We start from the raw sequence: 23,211 nt of genomic DNA on the forward strand, positions 1-23,211 counted from the left end.
GGAAGTCGAAGAGTCATGGGCACGACAAATAAAAAAGTGCGCATACTGGATTTTAAACCATATCACGTGACAATTTAAAAAGTAGTATTATTCAATTTAAAATACGCAGTATCTGCAAGCATCGAATCAGACTGCCTCCAGAAGCACAACGTTTACAGAAACAATCATGGGACCCCAGCTTTAATGTACAGCGCAAATCTCGCGGAAGAGGCTCAAAAAGTTGCTGTTGCTTTGGCAACACAAACAGACAAAGAAGTTACGCATGGCATGTACGACGCCAATTACTTCATTGGAGAATGGCCCACCCCGCGGACAATCAGTGACGCTGTGGAAAACTGGTAACAAGATAATGTAATGTGGCTAATGCTACTCGCCAAAAATGTTTAATGAGATGTATAATCATGTATGTGTTGTGCATTAGTCTGTCCCGCTCCTTCGCGCCCCTCCTTTAGGGGATTGGGACGATAGAACGGCTGACATTTCAGACTAGTTTTGCATTTCCAGCAATATTTTTCTCATCTCAGCACAGTGAACGATTAGCCAACTTGAGTTTTTATAAGTAGATAAGAGAATACATGTTTACCTCTTCTTATCATCCAGCTATTTAAGTTTCATTTCCCACGCGGCATCTAAAAACACTCTAGTAGGCTTTCTTGTAATGATCTCTATTATCTTTCAACAAAACTTGTTCATCGTTCCAGGTATAACCAAGGCAATTCCTACAACTACAAACAACCAGAAATCTCGACAAGCAACAACCGTTTCATAGAGGTGAGGCATTTACGAAACTGATCTTTGCAACCATCCGGAAAAATTGTACATGTAGGTTGCAGGACATACGCCAATGCGGGCTTCTTAGCCGAACGGGCCCTCCAGTGAGCTTGTAATTCTACTGATACTCTAGGGACATTGATCCTGTTGTTTTTTCTATGTTTCTATTGTTCTCTCGAAGGGCAGTGAGCCTGAGTCATTCATGTGAGCTTACTTTTCAAGTCAACAAACTTGATAAATTACGTTCACGAGCAAAACAAATGCAAAGCACGTTGACTAAACCTGAGTTTGGGCTTTCATGTTAATGTATGGGAGCCGGCTCAGTGCCGCAGCAGCGCCGGAGCCACGAGCTACTAAAGGGTCCGAGGTCATGCTTCCCCGGGAGATTAATAAATTGGGGGTCTCTAAAATAGCATTTCCAGCATTTTGAGAGCATTTTCCAGCAATTTCTTTTTTTTTTTTTTTGGGGGGGGGGGGGGGGCTCCCCATGTTACAGCACTGCGATTTGTGATCGCAGCGGACAAGCCCCCACCCTGAAAAATACCCAGGGGATATAAGGTACTGTTGCCGCCAAATCAAGCAAGAGAGAAAAAAAATTTTGGATTGAATATTTTTCTAGGTCTTGTGGAAGTCTCACCAGAGAATCGGATGTGGATTTGCGATAAATGAAAAAGACGGAGCCAAAGTTCGGACTGTAGTGGTAGCGATATACGAACCGGCAGGCATCCGGGTCGATATTAACGACTACATTGACAACATAATGCCACCGAAATAATAAGGTAATGATAGTTTACTACTCTCGTTCTCATAGAAGGCCTCTTCCTTCAAATATTTATAGCACAAGAAACAATACAAGGCTGTAGCTGATTACAGCAAGGCGCCCAAATGTGTGACCACTTTTAATGTTATTCACATTCTTTCGTGCAGATTTAATCCAATCAAAAGCCGTGGATAGCTTGCAGTTGACTTCTGATTGGATTAAATCTGCACGAAAGAATGTGAATAAATTAAAAGTGGTCACACATTTGGGCGCCTTGCTGTAACACTCATGCAGCTTTCAGATGATTTTCCTGCTGTAAAAAAAATTTCTGCAGCTCCTAAACTGCTAAGCTTGCGTTTTCAATTAAGCGGTACCCGTTCTTTATGTACAGGGGCTCCACCCATATCCAGAGTAGTCTTGTTCTCTCAACAGACAACAGAGGGACGTTTGTACTCTAAAAGATTCATTGAAGCACTTCTTTTTGAGAAGTATGTTATCAATTAGGTCCTTAAATTGGTTCTCTTTTATGTTTCAGCATAGCAGATATCAAGGCACACAGCTGAATACTGAACACAAAACTTAAAACAACATTATATAAAGGACGGACAAGCAGGAGCAACCCACAATGGTGCATTGGGATGATATTTTATTTTGGTTTTCGTCGCTATTTACATGCAATAAATAGAGTCAAGCCTAAAAAATGTAGCATTCATTCTTTGATTACTTAATTTATTGCAGCAAATAAATTCAGCTTCATTTCACGAGCCTTGTAGCATTCTCTATCTTTGCATACACAGATTACCGTTTATTAACAAATGTGGTAAAATAATATACATTAAGGTTTGGTAGAACCTCGACAAGAAAAATATTTCAAAACCTTTTAGTCAGTGTCGTACCCTGGGTGCCAGGGGCTTTTCTTGACTGGGGTTTCCCGTCTCGATGGTCAAGTCTTGCCGGTACCGAAGTATTCTGCCCTGTGCAAGAAAAAAACTTTGGTTCCCAGGGTATCAGTGACGCAAAATACTCAGATAAAATTTCCGAAACTTAAGTCGAACCCATTGAGCGAGCGTACATCCACTAAGCAGAAGGGGATTCCTTTAAGTCACTTTTAGTTTGCACAGAACGGACAAACAATTGTTGTTGTTGTTGGATTTGAGATTGTACCATGCACAGGACATTTAATATTATTATTATTATATTTAAGAACATTATAAGTGGTATGACAGAAGTTTCAGGCTAGTTTCTCTACAGGCCATCCATTCGAATCTCCAAGGAACAGTTGACTAAAAATAAAGTTAAAGAAGTTGGGATGATATTGGCAAGCTCGCTCGCAGTCAGGACAGTAATTCACCTCAAGAACTTGAGGAATTATTTCGTTTGAACCTACAAAAGAGAAAAAAGAAAGCATCTTTAAACACAAATTCATACATCACAGAGCATCCAAATCAACTACTATTAGGAAGGCTTGTTTAAGCAGATTTTAACATAATTATGGAGAGTTCTTGTACATTTGCTTTGGTTTTGTGGTATTTCTACAGCCATACTCACGGAAAATAAAACCCAGTCATAGTTTTATTTTTTATACGCTTGCCACCAGTAACGAGCCAAATCACTATCTACCTGGAACAACATTGTGAAAAGAGCTACACCCATCCAAACCTTTCTCCCTTGGACATAATTATAACAAGGCATTTATTTTCTTTGTTACTTTGTTCTGTATTTTTCCTGGACTGGTAGCTTGTCTACTGTAATGTTTCGCAAGATATTGAATCCGAGAAATACGATAACGGATAGGAGAAAGACTGACCGGTCAGTGGCAAACATTCCGAGTTCTCACAACAGGAGTCGAACCTAGGACCTATCGCACACTGGTCAAGCGCTCTAGACCGTATCACTAAGCTACAGGAGACTTGTGAGAGCTAGGCCATAATGACATGAAACTAAGACTGGTTCAAAAGAAACCGTGCAAACGTCTCGCATACAGCTAGGATTAGCTTGTAGAAAAAATGATGGTATATCAATATGTAAAGCTTGGTCGAGAAAAGAGAAAGATGCTTACAGAAAATTCAGTAACGGATGTACCAATATTTTCCAAATAACATTTAGAACTTACAGACAGCGTATTAGTTTGCTAAAAAATGTATGAAAACAAAATTACCATCGTCCGCCCATTTGATCATCAAATCCACAGCATAAAATGCACGAGACTGCAAAATAAGCAGTAATAACACAGAAAATTACTCGTATTGCACGTTATTGTAGCTGAAAAACTGACTTGAGACCGATAAAGTTGATAGATGTAGACTTAAGAGAGGTTTGTGAGAAAAGAAAGGATGATTTCAGTGGAGATCTTCTATAGCCTTATAATCTTGACGATGTCTTGTCAACGACGGTAGAAACCGCGAAAACCGTGACACAGGTCGTGTATGTGGGGATGCCGATAAAATTGCGCGTGCGAGCCTTGGCTCTCAGGTAGGCCTGGAATTTAGAAATAGAAATATGACAATCAAAAAGTTGCCGGAAAAATTCAGCAACGACACAAACCTGTGAACAGTGTAGTAAAGTTCTTGGTGGCGAATCGGAGACTGCAGCTTCAAACATCTCTCGGAACATTTTAAAAATCTTGGCCTACAAACGCAAATGTAAAAAAAGTCAAAATGTCCACAGACACAAGGTGTTAAGTATCAGGAAGTTACAACAAATGGGGGCACCAAAAAATGTGCTCTTTAGGTGTCCACTGCCGGTTTAACTGCTTTGCTTTATTTCAACAAACTGCATTTTCATCTGCAAAATATCGGTAAAACAAGTAGCTACAAGTGAAAGATGCTGAACATGCAAAGGTCTGCTTGAGTCCGGAATTTTTGTCAGATCCAGGCTGAATTAAATTATGGAAAGGACAAACGGCTTGTGAATTTGACGTCTGAATTAACGCCAGTATTATATTGCTCTTGCTTCAACTCATGAGATAAAAAGCAATAACAAGTCGAGTATAGCTCATCTAACAAAATATGTATAGATATCTACCTCGACGTCCGCCCATTTGTGAGAAGGATATTGTTTTTCAAACATCGGTATAAATTCATGGTGATGCACCTGTGTGAGAGAAAAAGGGCCATTAACAAACATTGACTTTGTGTAGCCAGTCAGAGATGCAGCTAAGGGATGGTGTCGATAACAGAACAATTTCCAAATATTACTGCAGCCTGGCTGCCTTTCTAAAGCCGTATTTTCTCGATTAAACGCCGGGCCCCGAATAAACGCCGGGTCTCCAAGGCAGAGTGGTAAGTAAGCCTTTTAGGCATTTATTTGAGGTGTAATATGCTTTCGGTATGATGGCAAGATACATTCATGTCACAAATAATGATTAAAACCCCTTGTTTAATCAACATTTTGCTCAAATAAACTACACCATTCAAATAAACGCCGGATCCACGAAGCCAAGTTTGAAATAAACGCCGGGGGCGTTTAATTGAGAAAATACGGTAGTCCGTCAACTTCTCGCCTTCAAGGCAAAGCAAAACGAGGAAACATGACTTGTATCGAGAAACACTCAAAGCGATTTTTCTTGTTCTGATTTGTTGTTTGTTGCTGTCATTGTTATCGGCTAGTACATATTACCTGTTTTAACTGTTCACTATCCTTGTAATTCATAACTGTGAAATGTTTTGAGTAAACATCAAAGGAATCCAAGGAAAAAGGTCTAAAAATAGAATGAGGAAAAGATCAGAAATAAAGTGTAGGCAGTCATAATGATTTAATCAACATTGGCTGTACACGTAAACGGCTTGGAATTTGCCCAAATGGCCCAGGTCGTAAGAGCTTCAAAACAGCGAATTACTGGTGATTTAATTTCAAGTTTTTCCCTCTGAGTAGGACTAGGGAAATTGACATCAACAACATAAATTATACACTATATTTAGACACGGAAAATAATCAGTACGGTATGAAAATACAGTGTGAGCCCAATGAAGAAAAATGTGCTTTGACAACGGGGAACCCCAGAAGGTATCAAAGAGTTGCCATAGGTTTTGAGGGAGATTGTTTCATAGAAGCCATTGTCAGAGAAACTTTCATAGAATTTGTTAAATTGAAAATATTCGGAATAACTTAGATCATATCTCTAGTCTTTCACTTCAAGGTGTTACCTTTAAAAAAACAACAGTATCAAACAACTTTCCTTTCCATATCAATATTTTGCCAAGCCGTCAGATGACAGGAATAAACAAATCATTGATTTCAAATTCTCACAATCATCATTCAAAGAAGTGTATGACAGTTAGTAAGGAGAACATTGATATTTCAAGCTCAGGATCGGCAGGGTTAAACACTCACTGGTTTGCAAATCTCAACCAGAAGACTTTATCTGCATGGAGCACAAGCGGCTTAGCTGAAGAGATGAGCACCAGATAGCGAATATCAAACTTCACATGTCCTACATCTTCACGATGAAACAGAACTGGATTCTCTATGTATTTACAGGCGACCTGAAAAACCATGAAATTACACCCATTCAAGCTTTCAATTGACAATTGTCCATCAGAAACCTATACAGTCAACTCTCTCTTAATGGACACCTCTATAAGACGGACACCTGGTGATGGTCCCTGCCGTCTTTCAGTCATTTGGCAGTAACAAAACTCTCTGTAAGACGGACACCTCTCTAAGACGGACAATGGACACTCTGAAACCGCCAACGGACACGCACAAAAAGTGATTTTTTTAGTGAATAATACTTCAAAACTTGGTATCAACATTATAGCAAAGTATAAAGCCAGAGCCTTAAGAATCTAAACTTACCAAAAACAATCTGCTTTAACGTATGGGAACCAAAGAGGTAGTTTTCTACTTACAGTATTACAGTTTGTAACGAAACAAACGATTCAATCTTCTGCCATTATTTTTGTTCCACTTTATAGGTTTTGTTAAAGTAATTGACTTCAAAAACACTTAAAACAGACGCGTATTCGTTGTGCATAGCCCTTTAGCTTTATCATCTTAAAATTCCTGGTGCCATGTTACCTCGACTCTCTATACTCTCTATAAGGCGGACACCTCTCTAAGACGGACAGTTGGGGCCGGTCCCGACGGTGTCCGTCTTAGAGAGAGTTGACTGTATTCAGTGTCTATTTATTTTGGTCTGGATTGTCTAAACGGTAAGGCATCCACAAATTAAGTATTAGCTACGTATAACGTGTTCAAACACGCATAAAATCTAACGAAAACCGCAACGAAAAGCTCTAACTTTTAAACATTTATTTTATTACATCTAAAACGCATTTGAAAACAAGAGAAAAAGTGTAAATTGTCTTGGCAAGTTAGGTTGATCGACATGCTTGTCATCGATATTTGTAACCCTCCCCCTCCCCCCCCCCCCCCCCCACGCACACACACACACACACACACACACACACACAACCACCACCAAGATCCCTTCGACCGAGGTGGACTGGTGGACTCAATAGCTCCTTATCGTGAACAAGAACGCCGAATGATGTCATGTTACCAACATGTACCAACCAACAAACCACTCCAGGAACTAGAACCACTGGCTCATATAATACAATCGACTGATACAAAATGGCGTTTGTTCTACAGATACAACATGATTTCCTCACACGTCCATACAAACCTTAGGACCTGTCTCTCTCAGTCTCAATATGTAGTTTAGATTTGACGTCACATGACTATCAAGAGCTCTTGCTAAATTCCATGGCTTACATATCCAGTGATTATCAAGTCCCCTGGGAGAAAAACAAACAGAACATTTTTTTGCACGCCGTACACCGTTCTTACTAATACATAGCAGGGAAATCATGATTTGCATTTGCAATTTTTCTGGTTGCCTGAATTTACAAAAAATGTTAAAAGCACAAAATTTTTCTATTTCCCCAAAATAAACATTGTGTAATTACTGTAAATATCTGGTTTAGGCTCAAGTTTTTATTATCACTTTTGTATGGGTGTAAAATAAATAAACCACAGCGACCATCATAAACACTTTAAAATTGGTAGTTTAAAATTTGCACTTGATGACTGTTTATTGCTCAGTGTAAAACCTTGTGATCCACTAAAGCCTTCTGCCTACAGGCATGCAAAATACTGCTTGACTGCATTAAATTACATGTAAAATGAATCACCATAAGGAATCGTATATCAAACACAGTTGAATCCCAATAACTAGAAGGTCCTTCAAAGGAAATCAAAAAAGGTTTGACTTATCAAGAGTAAAATTAATTAGTAAGAAAATGACATAGAGGGGAATGGAGAAAGGTTCAAGTTGGCAGGATGTTCCAGTTATTTTACTGAGGGTTCAAGTTCACGGATTCAACTGTTGGCCTAAGTAAGGCTTACAAAATACAAACAATACTTTAACAGTAAACGCCACCCTATGCAGTTACATTATTTCTTTTATTTCATTTTAAACTAATAAATGCATTCATTTATAAAATCATACCTTTCTTTTCTTTTGAGGTAATGATCAAGAAACACTGGAAGTTCCAAATTTAAGTTAAATGTAACAGGCAGCCATTCAGGTCCCCTCCTAAGAAGATCATCTTCCTTGCCAGTTTCAGAGAGGTTTGCATTCTGACACACTGCTGCTAAGAGATCTTTGCATACCAAGCTATTCTCATTGGGAAACTGGTTTATAAATTTACCGCTTTCTTGTAATGATCTAGAAAAGAAAAAGAACTCAACAATCAAACTGTAGCAATTGTATACTGATACATTTGTTGGCAAAATTACTCTGTATTAAAATTAATTTTGCAGTTTTTAAGCCTTTTTTACTTAAAGTGAGGCCTTGAATTCCCCTGAGTGATCAAAACTTAATTTCCCCTTACAGTCAACATATTGTCAAACATTTTGTTTGACTAAAGCTGTCTTGTCAAGGGAACTTACCAAAATTTACCGTATTTTTCATTTAAACTATACTGCTCTATAGACAACCAACCTGAAATCTTTAAAATGCTCTTGGATCCATAGAATGTCTGCTTCTTCTCTGTTGTCTACTAAAACAAATCTTGGATGTGTCAGAAAATTTTTCACTTGATGAACATCAGTGTACACACGGTAAATTTTGTCACTGTTAGTTGTTGACGGGGTGGGTTCTGTTTTCTCAAGGTTGGGATAAACTTCACTCTGCCAGTTCTGTGGAAATAATAATTAAAAACACATCATGCAAAGAGACCACACGTTTGCCATGTAGGCGTTACACCTTAGATGTAATGCTGTGGTTTAAATTTATCTAAGTTGGTTTAAAAATTTTCAAACCAGTTTGATTTTTATTTCCCTTTGTTTCAGATTATGATAATGAGTATGAGACAATGAAAAATGAAAATCAAACTGGTTTGAAGAATTTAAACCAAAGATAAAAATAAACCACAACATATGCAACACCAGGGCTTTCAAAAAGACATCGCATCCAGTAAAGGTTGACAGGTAATCCTATTCATCAAAGAGAAGTTCCCAATATATCCAATAACCATTAATTAAATTAAATTATGTGACAATTCTTTATTCAGTAATCAAGCAAATTGAGAAAATAGACTGTGTTTGGAAAGAATGTACTACAAACAAACCTTAATCTGCAATACACTGAGTTCCTTTTGTACAAATTCCAATGTTGATTCGGCAGATAACTTATTAATCCATTCTTTGTCTGTCAATTTTTCAGGAAACCATGGCAACAGGCAGCACTCCCTCATCAGAGGCTCCTTTACATGTGGCAGATAATCTCTGGTAACCTCCTCTGAAATTACAGAGACATTAAAATTATTTATTACAATTTACCACCAAATGAAACAAAGGACCAAATGAAAGTACAAAATTATTGTGAGTTTCCAGAAAATATCCAAATTATCCACATCATGGAAATTCACTGGAAATTCTGGGAGGGGGGTCCTCTAAACACAAAATTTATAAAGGAAAGTATGTGGAACTGGAATTTTTGGAGGAGTGGGGAGGGGGGGGGGGGTTCAAACCAATAATTCCCTTCTGTGGGGGAAGTTCTCGAGAAAATTAAAGTCAAACCTCATAAAAATGTTTAAAAAGCGTGCCATTTTGTTTTAAACTGGCGTAAAACAACCATTTTAACTGAAATATAGATATAAATTTCAAATCCATTTTTCTCTGGTGGGGTCAACTTGGGAGCTAAAGGTTTGGTAGATTTTTGTTACCTGTGTTCAAACTGTTACCATGCTATTAGATCTCTTTGGTAACTTTATTTTTGCCTGTATTGCTCAATGTTCGGCAGAAACCATCTTAAATTTTCCAGATCAACACTTTTGAAATTTTTTATAAAAAAAAGACTCCTTTCTACCATCAGATGTACTGATGAGAATTAATTATCATTAAAACACACCTCCATAGTTCATGTCTTTTAAAGGCCATAAGACTGAGAAGGACACCCCAAGAGGTGCATAATGAATGAAACTGACAGCAAATGAGGGGTCATCTGAATGCTTTATACATGAACCAAACTCGTCCATGACAAACCATAAAGGCCTATACTGATCGTCGTCATCATTTGCATTCTTTTCATCAAACTGACCACTGGAATTTCCCTGAAAATACAAAAGGAATTAGCTTTATTTTGTAAACTGCATTCACAGCACTGCATATTGGGGTATTAGAGGCTCAGAAGTGGGGTAGGACGTACTCTGATCTGACTAGTTTAATATTAAATTTAAAAAAATTCAGGAGATAAAGCTGCTAAAACCATTTAATTTAGACCTCTTTAAAACATGTGCAGTGTCAGGCTCAATGCTTCTTTTAAAAGGACTTGTTTCAAGATTGTGTAAATACAGTAGACACTGGGTTTGACATCTAAAAAAACGTCTTTTTAGAAAGGATGGACTTCAGCTACAACATAATGACATGATTGCATCTGCTAGTTATGGGTTAGAGACTGTTGTGAGTGTTTTGTTGACAAATACACGCACGCGCTGGCCGCACAATGAACGAGAAATTTTCAATACTGCACGAGGCGTAGCCGATCGCGAGTGCAGTACTGAAAATTTCGAGTTCATTGTGCGGCCAGCAAGTGCGTGTATTTGTCAACAAAACACGAACGGACAGACTCTAACCCTTTTAATATACAATCTGAGTACACTGCAAGCGATCATCGACTTAACGAACTTCAAGCAATAAGCTTAATGTTTAAAAATAAGAAGTGTAGTAGTACATAATTATACGGGATTACATCAATTATATAAAAATCACAAATAAGCTGGACACAGAAATAAAGCTTAAAATGGTTCATAAAATCGTTTATCAGCTGTGGTCGTTCATAAATACAGTCAGCGAGAAGCTTGTTCAAAGCAAGTCGATGGCTTTCACAATCAAGCAACTACAAGCAAGTCAATCGCACACAAAAATGTATTTATTGAGCTGCAGTTTACCTTTGACCATGAAAGCGCTTCAAGTTGTTATCCTCTTCGATTTTGTTTGGTATTGGATCGTTGATAATTTGAGGAATTTATTTTTCTTCATCTTCTGTAAGCCTTGAAGCTGAAGACATTTTCAATAATGCACGATTTTGGTGCATTATTGTCAATACTGCACTGTCGGAGTTTGCTGACGACAGGTAAAGCAAAAACACGTGATCTATTTTAACCAATTGCGCGCGTGGATTTTGGACAGTGAACGAAGATTGTATATTAAACCTAAATAATACCCTAATAGGAATATAAGAGTCTTCTGAAGAGTGTATGTATGTTATGGTTCAATTTTATATTTGGTTTAAAATTTTTCAAACCAGTTTGATTTTTATTTTCTATTGTTTCATATTCATTAACATAAATTGAAACAAAGGGAAGTGAAAATCAAACTGGTTTGAAAAATTCTAAACCAGAGATAAAATTAAACCACAACATGTACATTGAAATTTGATTTGAAATTTGGAGTGTTGGTTTCTGTGAAGGGAGAAAAACTGGAGAACCTGGAGAAAAATTAACCCTCAGAGCAAGGACGAGAACCCACAACAAACTCAACTCGCATAATTTCATGACGCAGGGTCCAGGATTCAAACTGCAAGACACATTGGTGGGAGGTAACCAAGCTCACCAATGCACCACCCAAGCTTCTCATACTAATTGGAACATGTGTATATGTTGCAGTTAATTTTTGATCTCAGTTAATTTTTTATTTTAACTAGTTAGTTTTTTTTTTAACTAGTTTTTTTTTATTCTAGGTTAATAAGTAGAAAAAGTAGAACACCTCCCCTACCTTGATATCTCATACCCCCCCCCCCCATCCTCACGTGAACTGACCCTCCCCTACTATCTTCTGCTATTTCCCCCCTCCTTTAAGTACTATCTTTTTTTCCTTTTTTACTTACCTGCACTGGATTTGAACTCTCAACCTCTGGATTTGCTGTCCAACCCCTTATCCACTGTGCCACGTAGGAAACGTTGGGTGAACCACTTATTTTTTAAAATATATGATACCCCAACCCTAACCCCATTATTTAACTAGTTAAAAAAAATCAACAATTTAGAAAAAACTAACTAGTTAGAAAAAACTAACTAGTTAAAATAAAAAATTAACTGTGATTAAAAATTAACTGCAACATATACATTCACTGTATACAGAGAAAAGTTTAAATCCTGAACGTAAATTAATTGAGTCACACACAACAGTAACCACCTTTAGGACCCTGAGTAAATATATATGTAGTACAGAGATTCCAACACTCAGAGATGAAAAAGCCGGAGATTTTGGTTATGGCTACTAGCGTCTAAGGTGCAAGCCTCTATAGGCCTCTGAGATGCCATTTCTGTATTTTGAGTCAATGGAAATTTACCAACTAAAAACCATAGAATACCATGCAATACCACAAAAGAATGCAAATGTCGCACAAAGTAGAGGTAATCCATCGCATTACCACCTCCAAAAAAGATACCCCAGAGAAACGACAAAGGATAGTGCAAAGAAGGCAAGTGTAGCAGAGAAAACATTATCTTACTTTTTAAATTGGAGGAAAGTTACAAAAAATGGGAGAATATTACGCGAAAACGGGAGGCCGGAAACGATCGCCGAAAAACGGGAGGTTTCTGGGCGAAACGGGAGGGTAATTGGAGTTTCTGATAGTATCGGATCTTGTTAATTTCCTTGACCAGTCAGGGTGAAGTAAAAATCAACCAATCATTAAAAACTGCTTCATGCAAAAGAACTTGAAACAATTTGAACCTTTTGATTGATGTTATATTCAGTCAAAAATTGTTAATAATTTCTGGTCTAAGTCAGCCAGGGTACTGAGTTACTGCAGCTAAGTAAACCAATATTTACTTACTATCGTCTTCACACGGTAACTCTGATTAAAACTGAAATTTAAACACAAGTGTATTAATTGTTACTATACCTAAAAATTCAGCATTATTTTAGACTAACTGTAAGGTACAATGTAGTATGACAAGTAAATTTTTTGATGTTACATTCCTGATCATTGGATTGAATATAAAGCCACAGCTAGCTATAACATGCACAAGCTACAACTGTACAACTGTAAGTATTAACTTGACCTACCGGTAAGCCAAGAATTGAGAAAAAGTACACAGCGTAGGTTTCAAATTTACATGTACCAGCTAATGGCATTTATGTCAATTCTCTGATTAAGTAATGGTTATCTTATATGACAAAAAATTATTAAAAACAATTTCAAATATAAGCCATGGACTTCAGGTGGCTTACCATAGTTTTGAGGGGGTAAAATGTTCAGAAATGTTTTATCTCCTCTTATTACTCTTAATTTTTTTACAGACTTCAACCATCATATGCGACATCTGAACACAATAATTAAGCTAATAAACAATAAAAATAAAAAACTGAGTGCTTAAGAGAGGACTGGACACTAGTAGATTCATTGACGTTTTTCTCAAAATCTGCCAGTATGACTCAACCTCAAAATTTCATAAATCGAAAATTGGCTCTGATTAAACATTCATGCAAAATAATTAAAAATAAAAAACTGTAAGACGTACAGATTTTTTTTTTTTAAAAAAAAAGAGAAAAATGTGATATTTTGGCTATTTAAAAACTAGTCGTAGCACACCCTCTTGAGTCTCATAAAAACCGTTGTAAGTCACCTTAATATATTGTGGGCTTAATTTTTTATTTATTTAATATTTTTAAGTAATTATTTTTTGAGGGGGTAGAGGGGGTGGGTGGGTATTAAATCATTTTAAAAAAGAAAAAAAAAGGGGGTGTGTACATTTGAGTGAGCTGACATCAACTGAGGATTTTTGAAAAATGTGAATAAAATAGTCTGTATACTAACCTCCACATTTTCACAAAGATCTCTTCAACAAGCTGCTCTTGACTCATTGCAGAAGACTCTTCACCTAACAGAAGTGTAGTACATGTATGTACAATGTTACACAAAAATAATTACTGACAATGTCTATTATTGAGCTGACAGGTAATTAATGGGAATTTGATCATCATTCAGGAAACTTTCTCATGTTTTAGCAAAATCTGAAAACAACCTTAAAGGATGGTAGGGGACCTGCAGTTAATAACATTGATAATAAAATAATACTCATACTTGCTAATCCCATCAAAGACGCCATCCTGTCTGCCAGACCAGGAATTGCTTTAAGCTGGGCACGTGCATAGTTCACTTCGTATGTCCAGGCATGATCAATCAAAAACACACTGTAAAGAGAAATACCGGTAATAATATTAGGTCTACTCCAGACATTCACAATAAGAAACACTTACCGGGTATTAATAACATTTTATTAACCCCTTGGTGTTTATTAACTGCGCTGCGCAGTTCTTGCTCTGCACGGGGTTTATTATTATTATTATTATTATTTTTTTTTTTTTTTTTAGTTTTGTCGGTGACCAGACGCAGACCTCCACTCGGTCGAGGTTATGTCACGCGATGTTTAGAAGCTATAAATCAGTAACAAATTGAAACAAATGGTTATTCTTTGTCTTTACAAAGAATGTTTAGTGTGAAATATTCGAATTTGAAACCTTTGACTCATGAAAAATACTAAATTTCCACGCTTTCAAAGAGAAATGTAATTCAGCGGGCCAGAATCTGTGAATAGATACCATTACGTTGGTGGAAAAGAATGTGCTGACATGACAAGTTTCACTTTCGATCAGCTAGAGCTCAAGTCACGTAATGTTTTAAAGCTATTATAAGCTACCTATCAAATCTTTGCGAATTCTTTGGTCTTTACTAAACAAATTTATTGCAAAGTATTTCTCTTTTAAGGGTAATCTATTTTTTTTTGGGCCTGTGTCATTGAAAGGATTTTAGAGATAAAAAGAAAAATTCCCTTCACAAACATGCCCTGACTTGTACCGCTTACGTCATTCGGTATGCTTGGGAAATACCCTCTGTTCTAAAAACAGCTTCAGCGTCCGCACGTGGGAATTCGGCCAGAATTTGCATATAAGAAAAATTATAAATCGAAGCTACAACAAGTCAACCATGAAATGTCACACAAAGTTTGTCAGACGCTGCATTTTTACAACCGCATATTGTAATACGAAAACCGAAACAGGGTCAAATAAATTTTGAACTGTTGAAGAGGTTCAAAAATAGTACTAACTTTTTAGAAACTGTGAAACATTGTCATTGGGCCAGTTTTCAGTTTTATGTAAATAAGGAATACTGTCGAAATTCTCGCGGATACTTACGTTCCTGGCGTGAAGCCAAACGTTCTTATGAACTGATCTTGCAGACCCAGGGGCAGTAGTTGTAAACTTTCGCCTGAAAAATCCTGTCGTCCCGATAAGCGATTTTTTGGTTTCACGGATCAGGATCGTGGGAATTAAATTTGGCCAGCATATAGATTAGCATATAAGAAAAATATTTAATTGCCGATGGAACTAGTCAACCATGAAATGTCACACAAGGTGTTTTCTTACCATTTTGTTTGTCAGTCGCAACATTATTTGACGCAGGCAAAGAGGATAAGGGGGGGGGGTGCATTTTTTGTCCCCCCCCCCACATGGCTCCCCTAAAGTGCTCACGAGACCAGCGCAGTTGTAAGCTCTAAGAGCTCTTGTTAATATTATACTGCATCAGCCTCTGCAGCCACAGACGCTAGTGCTCCAGCCAAGCAGACAACTAGGATGCTAGTGGTCAACGTTGACCGACGGATGCCTACTATTTTTTTTTTATTTTTTTTTAATAATTTTAATAAGTCATACAAGAGAGGAAAAGAATATTATTAATTGTTATTAATGCTAATACAAATTGCTGATGACATTTTTTTAATATAAATTGCATATCATGCATGCTATTTTTTTGCCACTTGTAAGTACATGTGTACCACATATCTTCAATATCTTTAAAACAAGTTAACTGTTACAAATTTAAATACCAGTTTGGATCTGATGACTCCACTCCTTCTTCATTGGTAACAAAAACTTTCAAACTTCCTTCTTCATCCTTAGCCATGGTAAAGAACAACCCAGCATCATAGGTCTAAAATGCAAATCAGGTGTTAGTGATGTAATGCAGCTATGTGAAGGGTCACATCCAAAGAAGACACAACTGGAGAAAGGAACAGCATTTGCCAGTTCAGTCTCGGAAATGTTATACATAGTCACTATAAATTTTACTATAAGAATTGCACAAAATAGTTTGAATCCAGGAGCAGTTGCTCATCTAGTGTGATCATCCAGTGACTTCTATACCAGTATTACTCTCCTGGACTAACTGGGAGTTGAGATCCTGGATATAGACTGACAACACTTTATATATTAAGGGAATTCATTAGGATATTTGATGCATTTTGTTGGTTAAATCAGGTGACATCTATTTTTTGTTCCTCTCTTTTGGAGGTCAAGAAGAGATAGAGTGTACCTTAACTCCTAGATTTTAATTTTTTTAAGGTTGACATCACTGGAGTCTTACAAATGTGTGAGGCAGTGAGGCGTACGAGGCAAGGCAGCAAGGCCTGCAAGGCATGCGGGGCAGAAATCCCTACTCCAGATAAAAAGGCTAACTACAAGCTACCTAAGCTAACTGTAGGCTAACCAGAGTGCTATTTAGGCTAACCATAATGTCATTTAGGCTAAACAAAGTGCTATGTAGGCTAACCGGAATGGATGGCATGCCTCAAGGCTGGCCTTGCACTTTGTAATGACCCTTCAGTGAGTCTAAGAGAAGTTTATAATGTATCAGTCAGGTCCATGAGTGCTCTACCACAGGAGCACCCAACAGACCGTTTCTGTATATCTGTTCAGAAGACCAATAATCGCCTGCGATTTTCGGATTAAAGTGTGAGGGTCACAAGAAACTGGAGATACATGACTGTATCTTTAGCTTAAACAAAAAGGCACTTACAACGTATAAACGATGTTCCAACACCTATAGTAAAATTTTCTTGTTAGGTGCCCCTATCTACCAGGCCACCTCCTCCTCCCGAAAAGATGCACTTTTCTTAGCATTATTTTAAAAAATCAAAGGCTCTTCGAGCAACCTCATGGTAATTTGGTAATTTGATGAAGTGCCGACCTGGGCGTGTTTAAAACACGAAATGGCGAAATGATACTGAAGATAAAAGCTAAAGTTGTACGATATTACCGTTCTACTGGAATCTTCATATGTTGCTGAATTTATTCTTGTAGATAACTCCCGAAAAATAAATTAAAGAAACTGCAATCACAAATTCTCCGTCACGGCATACTAACTATGGTCACGGAGACCCGCGAACCTATGGGTAATTTGGATTCCAGTGTCTCTTTGTTAACAGGGCGCTGTTTGATACACCTAGGACATTCTTGATCGAATTGTCGGCGTTTCGTTTCAACATAGGAAGAAAATGATTTGTTTATCTCGTATTTACCACCGAGCAGCGGCTATGAAGTTAGGCTTTGAGCTTTAAAATTCACAAGAAATGGATTATCAAAACCGAACCTACTTCGCGATGAAGTTTATACACAATACAAGTGGCAAACGTACTTTGCACAGAAACGGAGTGACGTTCGATGTCTATATCAGTTCTTAAATACAAGGCAAGCTTTGTAGTGCAGTGCAGATACTGATAGGCAACTTGGCAAGTATTAAATGAAAAAAGATATCCTGGTTTGCTGAGACATTTCAGTAATACGTTCAGTTTGGCGTTGTGATTAGTGACAAGTATTCATTTTTATATTCCTAGGCCAGAACATTGAAATGTTCCCTTAAAATAATTCAGTCTAGACATGTAAACAGAACTGCCTTGAAGTTCAAGGGGAAACCAAACTATATTATTTACGTGTATTTATCTTATCATTTCGCCATTTCGCCGTTTCGCCATTTCGCCATTTCGCGTTTTAAACACGCCCGTGCCGACCTTCGCATTTTTTCTAAATAAGTGTGCAATACATGCAATCCCATTTCATTGGCGTTCGAATGTTTTATTTTTCCACATGAGTTGCGTCATTGATGGTTCGTGCTCTCAGGTGTCGTAGCGCTATTCAGTTTTCACCACAAAAATTTTTACCGGTTAGTTTATTACCTTTGATCCTTTTTAGCATTAAGTAAATTTGCTTTGTGAATATCTTAACTTTTCGGTCAGCACGTATAGCGTTATTTTTGAACAGCGGATAAAATTTGAGAGAAAGATACGCCCGAGCACTTCGTGTTTCTGCTCGACTCAAAAAGCTGACTCGTCCCCAGTCGTCTTTTGAGTCCGTCTTGAGTCGACTGCTGAACACGGAGGGAATCATAGGAAAGAAAAGAAGAAGCGAAGGAGACGCCTCGCCTTCCCTCCTTCCCATCATCCTTCGCGTCTCGCAATTTTCGCATAAGAGACGACTGGGGACGAGTCAGCGCAAAAAGATGAAAAACAGATGACGTGACACGCGGTGACGTGACGCGAAACAAAAACGTGCTGTGGATTTGGTGTGCTGTGTCAGTAATGTCACAATTTCACTTAATTTGCCTTTCAATGTTTTCATGCTTCAAATAAGCGCGCAATAATGTGCCTTTAAATGTTTTATTTTTCCTTGGGAATTGTGTCATTGATGGTTCGTGCTCTCAGGCTTCGTAGCGCGAATTCTATTTCGTCACAAAAATATTTAAGTGTAACCTTTGATCCTTTTTAGCATTAGGTAAATTTTTTTTGTGAATATGTTTACTTTTCTGCCAGCACGTAGTTATTTTGAGCAGCGAATAAAACTTGAGAGAAAGATGCGCGTTTCTGCACGACTCAAAAAGATGAAGAACGGATGACGTGACACGAAGATGATGTGACGCGAAACAAAAACGTGCATGAATGTTGTGTTTACTAAAACGCGTCTTTGAATGTTTTCTTACGTGAATGGGACATTGATAGCCTATGCTCTGAGGCTTCGTAGAGCGGATTCTATTCTCTTTTCTCACCAGAGGATAAGTGTAACTGATCCTCTTTCGATTTTTTTTGTGAAAATTCAATTCAGTTCCCTGAAAGAGAGAGACCCTGGGAACGAGGTTGGAGAATAATTTCTTTAGACATGCATTGAATGGCGTTTTTATAGAACCTTTCTGTCAGCACGTTCACCGTTGATGCATGAATTAATTGCGGTTTAATATCAGAATGGAGTGAGCGAGTGGTCGAGTGAGGGAAACACGTCACTTCAAGAATGATCACTACACCTCATTACCATTCGGTAATAAGGCTTTAAATCGCACAAAAAAAGGCACTTACAACGTATAAACGATGTTCCGACACCTATTGTACAATTTTCTCGTTAGGTGCCCCTATCTACCAGGCCACCTCCTCCTCCCACATTTGATGCGAGCCTAGTTTTGGGAGTTACCTGAGATGAGTGAGGAACCTGGTAATGGGCACTCTTGGATTTGACTGATTCATAAACTAATAAATGCTAACTTAACATTGGTAAATGTAACTTCTATGTGCGCACTGTTGTGCTTCTGACTCCGGCTCTGATTCTAAAGTGCTCTGTTACTAGAAGGAGTAAAACCAACCGAATCCTATATATAGTCGAAGCTCTCGTAAGCGGACACCCTTGGGATGTGAAAAAAGTGTCCGTAAGTGGAGCTGGCCGCTAATGAGAATGGCTCTCATAAGCGGCTACTAGAGGTGTAGGGGATAAATGACTGCTTAAGGGAGCTTGCCCAGCTAACAATAACCGGACGGACGTGGATGACGACAAAACAAGCTCTGAAATATGGTACTGTAATTACTGTAAAATCATTGTGACGAACGGCGATGTGAAGTTGATTGATAAAAACAAGATGTAGAGGTTGTTTATAGGATTTTCTTTGGGGTGTCCGCCTACGAGAGCTTAAATACAAAGAAAAAGTATAAGTCGTAATCTCTGAAAGTGTCGGCGGCCGCTTACGGGATTGTCCGCTTACTTGAATGTAAAAATAAAGAATTTGTATGTGAGTTAAAACGGGGTTTCGAACAAGGTGGCCGTAAGTAGAGCTGTCCGCTTACGAAAGTGTCCGTTAATGGTTAAAGGAGAAGTTCACTCCAGAATGGCCATTTATTTTCTTTACGCCAATAGAAAGTTTATACAAAGATATGTTATTTCCCAACATTTTAGCCCCCAACGTGCGCTATAACCCTACGAAATCTTTTCCAAAACTCGACAACTGGACGCCGCCATCTTGGAGCTGGTAATGTATGCGTGACGTCAAAGAGCTCAGCCTGAAGTTTGGCGGGAAAATTTATATACTCGAAACTCCCTGTTTCTTCGTAGTGGCTTTTGTTTGTCAAAATGCCTCTTTGTGTTGCTCCATTTTGCTCAAACAGAGCTCCAAGAAATACAAAAAACAAGGAGTTTCGACTATTATAATTTTCCCATCAAACTTCAGGCTGAGCTCTTTGACGTTACGCATACATTACCAGCTCCAAGATGGCGGCGTTCAGGTGTCGAGTTTTGGGAAAGATTTCGTAGGGTTATAGCGAACGTTGGAGGCTGAAATTTTGGTGAATAACATATCTTTGTGTAAACTTTTTATTGGCGTAAAGAAAATAAATGGCCATTCTAGAGTAAACTTCTCCTTTAAGAGAGCTTCGACTGTATTAAAATTTACCAGTTCTTGGTAGATCTGACGACATATACAGACTGCATATAGCGCATTGTGGCGGAATTATGGGTTCAAAGCCTTAATTTTTTCAGATAGGACCCACTGTCACCAGAATGGCCCGTTAGGAGAGAGGGAAGTTATATACAGCAGGGCTGGAAATTAGCGCTCGCCCACTCGCCCAGGCGAGTGTGAAAACTGTCGGGCGAGTACAAATCACGGATCACTCGCCCGGTTTGGCGAGTACGACTTCAACAAATTCAAAATAAGCATTACCTTTTTCTTTCAACTTTAAAATAATCTACACTATCCACAAGCCGATAGTTTTCCAACATTTTGAAATCTCCAACAAAGCTGTGTTTACGTTCGTAAACAGACAAAAATGGCTTCCGTTTGGTGATTTTTACATGATGGCAAGCTTGTACAAAGTAATACCTCTGGTCATAAATACAATGACTCGTCCACCGAGCCACGAAACAAAGCAAAATGGCTATTTTCCCACCACTTTTTCTGTACAATTACAACACAAACTACAGGAATCTAGGAATACGTATCAAATAAAACTGCAATTTAACTTTTCTAGTGTTTTTATTGTGGAGTAGGGTTTATTTTTGCCGATTTTACATGGGAGAAATAAATGTCGTCTGCATCGCGATGGACCACCAAGGTGGCACGGTGAGGATCAAACGTGATTAAAAAAATTAAAGTTGTACATCTTATTAGTGGATGGAGGGGGGGCTAGATTTCCCTTTTTTAATGGAGGATCCTGGGCGAGTGAAAACTGATCTGGGCGAGTGCAATTTGAAGGTCACTCGCCCAGATGGCGAGTGCTCCGAAATTTTAGTTTCCAACCCTGTACAGAATGATCAAAACAGTCATGGGGTCATTCAATGGCCTTCCACGTGCAACGTGCGTCCACAAGTTTTGCTAGTGATTTCAGTCAAAACCAGATTTCATTCGATTTTCTGGAAACAACTCACCTCATTCTTCAATTTCTCGTGAAGTGCTTTCCAAAACTGAACAGGTATTCCGGAAACTTCTAACTGACCTCTATGCGCTGCTAAAAATTGCGAATACTCTTCTTCGTCCGCCATCTTGGTTTTCTACGATCGCATTGACTTTAGGGACTGTTGTCACGTACGTCCGAGTAAAATGTCACGCAATGATCTTCTCATCTAAATAGAGAGAAAGCCACATGAGCTCTATCTGGTTTTCGTGCCTCAGGTCGAATTGGAATTTGGAAATGTTGGTTTTTCAGGAAAAGTGAAAATTGGAGAGCCCAGAAGAAAAACCTTTGGAGCAAGGCGAGAACCAGGCCGGAATCGAACCCGGTCCACATTTTAGGAGGCGGGCAGGGCGCAGGGTTGGGACAGGAATTCACTCCCGTTCATAGAGTTTTCTTCAATAGCTCTGATTGGGAGACCGAAAATATCGGTTAGATCATATCCACCGTACGGAAAAATTACCCATAGTTCTTAGCGAATAAAAAGGCTGATAAAAACACACAAATAAGTTCTAGAACCCAAACTGGCATACGCAATATTCAGTGACAAATTCGGGGGTGGAAGCGGAATCATTGGACTTTAATTTGGATATTCATGATTTCTGTCGTATTTTACCTCGATGATTCACGATTCATTTATAAATTTTTCGCTATTCATGATTCATTTTTAATTCTTTTCACCCAGCTTTCAAATAACGTTTTTAATTAACAGTTTCGGTTGTTTTTACTTACAGGCTGTTTGCCCATTCCTGTTTCTTGCTAACAGTCTCCTTTTCCAAGTGGAGACTCTTCTGGCATGGAATTATGCCGGAAGACGATGAAAAATATTCTTAGTGGAGGGTCTCAATGGGTTGGTGGCTTTTACGGTTAACGGTTAAAATTTTGGCTTTTTTACGGCTAACGGTTAATTTATTTCCATAACGGTTAACAGAATTTAAAAGTTAATTTTTATTGTTTTAAAAAATTCCATTATTGAAAAACATATTTTAGGTCTCAGGGCCATTTTGGGACGATGAAGTGAACTAGTTTGGTTTATTTATAATTACTGACCGATTTATTAGGGTTAACATATTTAACGGCTAACGGTTAAAATTTTCCATTTTTTTCACCTATAGGCTAAATTTTTGACCGTCTTAGTGACCCTCTTAGTGGTCAAATTTTTTCTAAATATTCTGTGTGTGTAACATGACTAACATACTTGATCACTTTAAAGTTAGTAAGGGATGAAGATGTGAAGCCAAGGGTACATTCCTGTTTCCATTGCTTTCTTATAGGGGGGTCTGGGGGCATGCTCCCCCAGAAAATTTTGAAAATTAGATGCTCAGAAATGCGATTTCAGGCCATTTCTGGAATATATCTCTTACGAATTTAGTGGCATAAGCATTCATGTTTTATTCATGATTCTTTTAGCCATCTCCGTTATTCATGATTCCCAAGTTTTAAACACAAAGATTCATGATTCCTACCAATTTTACAGTCATGATTCATGATTCATGATTATTCATGATTCCGCTTCCACCCCCGAGACAAATTTCGAGGGGAAATGGCTTTCTGTGTGCTTATTGGCTGTGTTGGGTTCGCATGGTATTGTGGCAACCTCGTCCCCAGGGTGCTTATCTTGTTAGAACATACAGCCACGATCTTTTTCCTTACGGGGGATTACGCATGCTTAGCTGCCAAAAGCATATCCGA

General features: G+C 38.2%; 2 protein-coding genes across 2 annotated transcripts; one reads left to right on the forward strand and one right to left on the reverse strand.

Moving 5' to 3' along the window:
- The first annotated feature begins 150 nt into the window (after nucleotides 1–150).
- Nucleotides 151–2,160, forward strand: LOC144643819 (uncharacterized). Its single transcript, XM_078503189.1, has 4 exons — nucleotides 151–338; nucleotides 702–771; nucleotides 1,391–1,550; nucleotides 2,067–2,160. Exons 1-3 carry the CDS (start codon nucleotides 184–186, stop codon nucleotides 1,544–1,546), a joined length of 381 nt encoding a protein of 126 aa, XP_078359315.1. The 5' UTR covers nucleotides 151–183; the 3' UTR covers nucleotides 1,547–1,550; nucleotides 2,067–2,160.
- On the reverse strand, nucleotides 2,146–21,954 carry LOC144643818 (tubulin--tyrosine ligase-like protein 12). Its single transcript, XM_078503188.1, has 16 exons — nucleotides 21,497–21,954; nucleotides 15,874–15,977; nucleotides 14,073–14,182; nucleotides 13,806–13,869; nucleotides 12,822–12,852; nucleotides 9,891–10,092; nucleotides 9,109–9,278; nucleotides 8,481–8,677; nucleotides 7,986–8,204; nucleotides 7,161–7,272; nucleotides 5,864–6,015; nucleotides 5,150–5,231; nucleotides 4,556–4,624; nucleotides 4,076–4,159; nucleotides 3,690–3,738; nucleotides 2,146–2,914 (listed from the first exon to the last, which is right to left on the reverse strand). Exons 1-16 carry the CDS (start codon nucleotides 21,608–21,610, stop codon nucleotides 2,763–2,765), a joined length of 1,911 nt encoding a protein of 636 aa, XP_078359314.1. The 5' UTR covers nucleotides 21,611–21,954; the 3' UTR covers nucleotides 2,146–2,762.
- Nucleotides 21,955–23,211: the final 1,257 nt, after the last annotated feature.

Source organism: Oculina patagonica, chromosome 2 (genome assembly GCF_052425735.1).
Source record: "Oculina patagonica isolate OP01 chromosome 2, crgOcupat, whole genome shotgun sequence".
NCBI lineage: Eukaryota > Metazoa > Cnidaria > Anthozoa > Scleractinia > Oculinidae > Oculina > Oculina patagonica.